Source organism: Olea europaea, chromosome 16 (assembly GCF_002742605.1).
Source record: "Olea europaea var. sylvestris chromosome 16, O_europaea_v1, whole genome shotgun sequence".
NCBI classification, from domain to species: domain Eukaryota; kingdom Viridiplantae; phylum Streptophyta; class Magnoliopsida; order Lamiales; family Oleaceae; genus Olea; species Olea europaea.
This window is the reverse complement of record NC_036252.1, coordinates 11422680-11430439: the sequence shown is the minus strand read 5'-3', so window position 1 is coordinate 11430439 and position 7760 is coordinate 11422680. Positions and strand designations below refer to the sequence as shown.

The window sequence follows — 7760 nt, the reverse complement described above, 5'->3', positions numbered from 1 at the left end:
GATCAACATTGTTAATTTTACAATATTTCAATTATTATATTATATTGACAGTGATAAAAATTAAATAAATAAATAACATAATTACTATTTAATCAAATAAAAATTTAATTAATTACAAAAATATAAAAAACAAATAAAAATTAAATATATATATTTTTTACAAGATAAAGCAGACTGTTAAACAGTCAACAGTCGGTTAACCGGAAATTGTCATTGCCAGCGACAGAACTCCAAAAATTGCAAAAAATTCACATTTTTTACACTCCCAGCATGCCAATAATCTAATTACTCATGCCCATGGATCTAATTAAACCGAATAATGTAAGGAAAATGCTAAATTTACTTATTCAATAAATTTTCTACTGAAACAAAAAGTCATCATGAAAATAACCGGTTATTTTATTTTCGGTGTAGTTGAAGGTCGTTGATTGCGACGTTGGTGTAGTTGCCGGTGGTTGATCGGTCAGATTTCTAGCGACTGTTCGTCGGTCGGTCGGTTAGACAGAATTTTTCAAACAGTCTGAAGGGTAAAATCGCCTTTTACTGTGAAGTTTTTTTTTAACTTAATTTTTTTTTCTTTAATTCATTTAATGGGTCAAAGGCCAATGTCAAATTTTGCTACAGTGGAAGAGTCATTTTCGTGTATTTCCTCCCAAACTTTCACCATCCAAGATTGTAAATGATGAAAATAAATTCATGTAGTAAACCTTAAATTAGAAGACCAAATTCACTGATGATGATGATATCAATTCAAGAAAACAATACATATCAACTTCATGCCAATTCAGATAGGCAATTAAAACTGATATTCTCTCGCACACAAGAATTCATTGCTCTTCTTTTTGTTTTCTCTCTCCACTGAAATTTTGAAAGCAAAGCTGGAGATTATTAACTTCTAATCCTTCAAGTGAAAGAAACAGAAGGCATCCCACTAGTTTTTACACCAATTTAGCGGATGGAACCATCCATTCTTACGGTGGTCGGAGTAATTTGGAGAACAGAGTTTCTTGAAGACCGGTGGTTTAGGATATGGGAACCATGGTAGAAGAGGTTTTAATGGTGGTCTGTAGGTTGGACTTGGTGCAGGAGATGGCTGGGGAGCTGGTGATAGAGGAGGTCGCGTTGGGATTACTGGTGGTGATGGATCTAAAAACCATGGTTGGCCAAAGTATTTCCAAAATAAGTTTTTCTTCCATTGCCAGTAAGAAATTGGATTGAAAAATGGCCAGAGGAAATCAAAAGTGCAAAACACAGAGGAAAATTTCAGAATTCCCTTTGGTTTCAATATGTATTTTCCTTCAGTTTTTGATTTGAAAACTAGAATCCTGGAATCCTCTATGCCACTGTAGGCTGGACATGCAGCAGATCCACTTTGAAGCTGTGCATAGCATTTCCCCTTCAGTTTTCCTTCATGGAGAATCCCCTCAGGAAGAAAAGCTTTGAATTTTCCATTTCCACAGACTTTTCCTTCCCCTCTTCTTTTTACTTTTCCATTCTTCAGCATGCAATCAATTGTTACATGAAGCCCTGCAAAACATGGAAGTAAATTTTAGTATATATGAGACATCAAACCATGAATATATGTTTTTGACATGTTTGTACGCGTTATTGGGCACAGGAACCTATCGAGGATTGGACTTAAAAAAAAAAGAAAAAGGGTTGAGACTCTTGGACACTAGATGACAAATGTCATTTGTATGCTGAATCGGATAGAATTAAAGTATAAAAAATTGTGATACGTGTATCCAATATTGTCGAGTCGAGCGTGCATCAAGAAGAGCATATATTTACCTGAAAATACTTGACTAGGTTTGATGTTACTCCCTTTGCAGTCAGCACACTCTACAATTCCAGCAACTTCGATTTTCTTGTCATGTGCATAGCAAAAATGCACCACAAATGCAAAGAGCAAAGAACAAATTAGGGAATGAACCCACATTGGAACCTCCTTTGAGACCTTAAGGAAAGAAAAACCCTGTAATGGACAACTCACAAGACATTTGCTATGCATAGAGAGCGACTCATTCAAAGATATTTATAGAGAGGGAGGAAGTTACACAAGTGCACAAACTCTGATGTGAACTTAAGAGCATGTTTGGCTTCAAGTAGAAAAGTAACTTCTTTTAAAAAAAAAAATGTCATTTTCAGTAATATAAGTACCTTAAAAGTGACTTACATTTGAGCATAGCCAAACATGTCAAATAAAGTTTGACTAAAATGAAAAAATAAAACGAACTTTTTGGCTTTTCATTGAAATAATGCTACCTATCACCACCTGTAATTAGTTAAGTCAATGTGATAGTGAGGCCACTGCAGCTTTAGCATTACTCTTCATTGAATGAGTTTAAACTGCATAATTTCGTCTTTATCTACTAATCCTACTTACTGACTTTCATAAATTACACGCTACTTTATAAATTATTGATTTTTTATTTTATTATGTATAGCTCGGAGACATGGAACAAAGAAAATTCTTTTATATGTGGCAATGTTTTGAGGGGCTCGTTCATGATTTTACTATATTTTATTATTGCGTTCTAGAGAAAGTATTAGTCGTAGTGTGATTCATCTCCTAAATAGAAAGACGTATGTCAAGCCGTTCGAATATACCATGAAATAAAATTACATTTATTATTAGGAAAGACAATTACATTTATTAGCTATTTGAAGTTAACTTTATATTAAATTCATATGAAATATTTTGTACATAAATGTCACCTAAATCTGGTGGATTTATATAATCCATTGTAATTATGACTAATGGGCTCGACTATTGTGTATGCAAGAGATAAACATACATACATAATTTCGATACTTGAAATCTACTAATTTGACATGGATCTTGAGTACAAGAAGTCAGTTTGACGTCATTGTGATGCCTTAAATACTTTTACGATTAAAGCTAGTTGAAAAATGAATACCTAGAAGAAAGAAAACCGGTGCTATGCTATGCAAGTTGTATGTAAAACACACGTTTTCGCGAGCTAGATACACATATACATAGATAATTGTGATGGAGCATGCTACGTGTACAACCACCTCATATTTTTTGGAGGGGGGGCACAATTTTTTTATTCATCGTGAGCCCCCTCCCATGCTGTACAACTAGTAAAATTGAATGGCGATACTCAAAATTTACTATTTACCTTGAAGATCTCATGTCGATGAATTAAGTTTGAAGCCGGAGTACAGCCTTACATAAAGTAGTTTGATGACAGAATTAGCAATCACGTGAGAGCAAACCGGTGCTCCGTCATGTTAGGTTGTATGTGAAGTGAATGTTATGCGAGTTGGTTTTAGAGTGTATTGTCTCGTAATCGTCTTTTTGTGTATGATGGCCGTCACTATTTATAGGAATTGAAATTATTGACACGTTAGTAATTTTCTTTGAATAGAGCGTCAATTAGGAAGAACGACTATAATTTTCCTCATGAAAAATACCAATTGAAATGACATTATTAATGTATGATTGATTTGCCAATGTGAATCCACATGTACTTTGTTGTTGGATCCACCCCATATCTTGGGGTGGATTACGGGCTCAAGCCCAACAAATTGGTCTAATTAAAAAGGCTCAAGCCACGTTAGTAATCTGCAATTACTCTTTACATGTGATGAATTGAGGAAAAAAATTGTGTATGTGAGGCACCAGTCAGCCCCAAATTGAAGAGAGCCTTATGTGGTTTAAGGCGTGATCGTTAATGTTCTTGATTTAAGTGCATTGTTAATGGCAGATTTCATAGGGATATAGAAAGGCACAAGTTAAAGTAAGTTTAATTTTACTAGAGAGTTTGTTAGATATATTAGGAACATTAATTATCAATTCTAATATTGTATCGATAATGGGAATTTGATAATTAAAGTTGAAAAACACAGTTCATGTCAAAGTCCTAGTGCCCTTATAATGTTCCAAACTTCTCCAAATTTCTCATTCAAAGCTTTATTTTAATTTCAAGTAGTTAACAAAATTTCACTCAAAATTTGGCATAGTTCGGTTAAGGCTAGATTTAATTGACTTTTATAGTTAGATAAAAGTCCTTGTGGTATCGAGATTCTATTCACTCTTTATTGTTGAGAAATTATTTATTTTGCCGTGTGGATCAACATATGTAATTAATTGTAGAGAAAATTACACAAAATTCTAGTATTAAAATCCTGAATTCTAAAATCGAGGGGGAACTTTCACTTTTCAAAAATCAGATTTTTTATTTCAATTAAGATTTTTTAAAATAATTTTTTTATTGAATATATATACTCCAATATACACAAACCCTAATTAATTCTCACTCACTCACTCACACACACACTCTCTACATTTCTCCCACAATAACCTAGTCGTCTCCTTCTGTTCTCTCTCTACACAGCCCGTCGCTGCCCGCTGTCTTGAGGATTGCTGGCGAATCACCCACCATCGGAATTTGTGTAATGGTGGTGATAGTATTTGTGTGGTGGCGGTGTTGTGGCGGTGGCTAGTGGCATCTAATTTGATGGTTGTGGTGATGGTGGTAGATCTGGCGGTGATGTATGGCGCAAAGTGGTGTTTGTGTGGTGGTGTTGATGGTGGCGAAGCAGATCTACGACCTGTGTGTGCTAAGTGGTGATTTGTATGGTGGTGGTGATGGTGTTTGTGTGGTGGCGGGCAGTGTCGAATTTGGTGGTTGTGATAGTTGATGGTGCATCTGGCAGTGAGGTGCGATGGTGGGTTGCAATGCGAAGTGGTGTTTTGTGGGGGGGGGGGGGGGGTGGGGGGAGGAAAGGTGTGTTCATTGTGTGGTGGCGAATCTGGCGGTTGTAATGATGGTGGTGGATTTAGCGGTGTGGTGCGGTGGTGGCACAGGTGGTTGATGGCGGGTGTGGTGCGATAGTTGTGGCAGTTTTGGTTGTTAAGAGTGTGATGGTGGCAGCTTCCATATTTTGATGGTGGTGGTGGTCGTGACAGTGGGTGCGGTGGTGACGATGAGATGTTGGTGGCCATGGTCTGTCGATGTAGATGTGTTGATTTTATTTGAGATAGTGATGTTGCTGTCGGGTGATGTGATAGTTCTGGCAGTGACAATGGCGATGGCGCTGTTGGAGGCAATGGTTGTTTGGCGGTGGTCATAGATTAATTGGTGATTGTGACCATTAAATTGATTAATTTGTGATCAATAAACAATATGTGACCAATAAAGATGATAAATTGTTATTAAGAAATAATGTGTGATCTAAAAAATTCATAATATGTGATTGTTTAATAAGTTGTGATCTATAATATTTGTGATATATGATCAATAAATAAATTTTGGCATAAAAATTTTTGATCTGTGATTGATGAACAAATTGTAACAGACAAAATTTTTGAATTGTGATCGTAAAATAAATTGTGACATTAAAAAGTTTTGATTTGTGATCGAAAAATAATATGTGGCTAATTAAATTGTATAGATCTAATACCTTAATATATTTAATTAATAAAATATATAATTAAATTAATTAAATTATAAATAATTTTTAAAGAATATCTGATTTTTGAAATTTGAAACTTTTATTACTACTTTTGAAATGAGCAATATTTATCCTCTAACTTATGAAATTTTCTCTTAATTGTATACAAAGACCATCTTAAAGTTAAACCCCAAACTTAAATTGATCTAATAAAAAATTAAGTAATTGTGCTAAGTATATATAAATAAAGTGTGATTCAGACTAGATTCTTTTAAAATTATATTTCACAATAGGTGAAATGCATACAGAAGCTATATATAGTGTTATGGTCTTCAATTTATATGTAACTTTTCATTTTTTATGTCATCTCATTAAGATAAAATACAAGAACAAAACATATTGAAGAGGAAGATCTAAAAAATTCACAATAAAGAACAGACAATCTCTAATAAAAAATCAAAAAGAAGGAATTCAAGAATCAAGATTATGAATTAAGAAGCAAAACTAAGATTAAGAACTCAAGAATCAAAAGAGTCAATATTCAAGATTCAAAATTTGGAAACAAGATCTAGTATTAAATAAACATTCCCAATAAATTAATGCATGTTCTGCACATTATAATTTCCTTGGTGATTTGACATGAAAGATCTTGGAAATAAAATAATTAGGTTTTTATGTTATCAAGATTTAAATTTTCATAAAATTCCTACGAGTGATATCAGAGCTAACTTCATGTTAAACCATTAAGATTTTAGGAAGAAAATTATGAAATAAATTCATATATTGAATTTTGGAATCTTCTAATTTGGAACAGTAATTTTAGTTATAAATTTTGAAATTCAGAATTTTTCAAAAAAGAATTTTAGGGTTGAAAATTATAATTTGGATTTTCAAATTTAAGATGTAAAATTTAAGTCTAAAATTCAAAAATTCGGATTTTTTGGGAGAATTCAAAAAAAGAATGAACAAGGACAGTTGGAGCATTGCGACGCCGCGTTTGGGGATTGCCTGTTGCTATGCAGTGGTGTAGCGACTCTGCTTTAGCATTGTCCGGGCGCTGTAGCGCTCAACTTCGGCTTGTATTTATTATTTTTTTTGTGAAAACAAAAAAAGAAAAAAAAAAATTAAAAGGCCAAGGGGTAATCAATTTCAAGTCTTGGTATTTGAAATTTCTTTCGAATTACTAATAGATTAATTGAAGCAACATATTATCAAATTAACCTATGGTGTAGCGACTCTGCTTTAGCATTGTCCGGGCGCTGTAGCGCTCAACTTCGGCTTGTATTTATTATTTTTTTTGTGAAAACACAAAAAGAAAAAAAAAAATTAAAAGGCCAAGGGGTAATCAATTTCAAGTCTTGGTATTTGAAATTTCTTTCGAATTACTAATAGATTAATTGAAGCAACATATTATCAAATTAACCTCTCTTGATTAAATTAATTTATTTGGAATATTAGGAAGGTTTTGTGTATGTAATTCATGCGAATATTCACCTGCCCAAAGGAAGATTAATATTTAACCGAATTATTTGCACACATGTGGTAATAAATTTGTGATACGTAACATCCCAAAATTTTCTAGTAAAGATTTTTAATATTTTAGGGAGTTTGTTTTTAATTTTAGGGACTTAATTTAATGATAGAATAAATGTTATTAGGGATTGTAATTAAAAATAATATTATGGGATTGAAAATGCAATTTTATAATTGCATAATTGCCTAGGGGTTAAAGGTGCAATTTTATAAACAAAGAAATAATTGCATATGTGATTCAAGGTCTAAAGATATAATTTTAAAATCCAATCAAATGATTGCACATTATCATAGGGGTTAGATGTGTAATTTCATAAATTGCACACTTAACCCCTACCAACTATAAATAGAGGATAGTTGTGAAATGTGACATACCATTCCTCCCATCATTTTCACTCCTTAAGGTATGTCTTTTCATTAAGTTAATTATGTTAAATTTTTCTTCAGTTAATTATTTTTAATTTTTCTTCAGTTAATTATTTCTTTAGATAATTATTTTAAGTACTTATTTGGTTTATAAATAGGAATTAAAATTTGTTGCTTTAGGGTTCTTTAGTAATTGATAAAAGATAATATTATAGTTAAGTTTAATTAATAAAATCAAGGAAGTTAATTATAATTTTTTCATTTCAAAATCTTAACTTTGAAAATTTTAAAACCTATAAACTAGTTGAAGATATATTGAGTTTTAGTTTACTTAGCTTAAACTACTATTTGCCTGCAATGATATAGGCTTCTTGCACGAAATCAAGAGATTTTTGTAATAGAACTTTGACATGAAAAATCTTGATGACGTCTTTTTT

General features: G+C 32.5%; 1 protein-coding gene across 1 annotated transcript; it reads right to left on the bottom strand.

The window, feature by feature from the left end:
* Nucleotides 1–713: 713 nt before the first annotated feature.
* Nucleotides 714–2011, bottom strand: LOC111412624 (proline-rich protein 4-like). Its single transcript, XM_023043557.1, has 2 exons — nt 1792–2011; nt 714–1527 (listed from the first exon to the last, which is right to left on the bottom strand). Exons 1-2 carry the CDS (start codon nt 2009–2011, stop codon nt 932–934), a joined length of 816 nt encoding a protein of 271 aa, XP_022899325.1. The 3' UTR covers nt 714–931.
* Between the last annotated feature and the right edge of the window lie 5749 nt (nt 2012–7760).

Excerpts from the sequence above, each read along its gene's own strand:
- LOC111412624 (XM_023043557.1), bottom strand. The coding sequence starts at position 2,011 with ATGCATAGCAAATGTCTTGTGAGTTGTCCATTACAGGGTTTTTCTTTC. Across the intron at positions 1,528-1,791 it reads ACCTAGTCAAGTATTTTCAG|GGCTTCATGTAACAATTGAT; the intron begins GTAAATATATGC and ends CATGTTTTGCAG.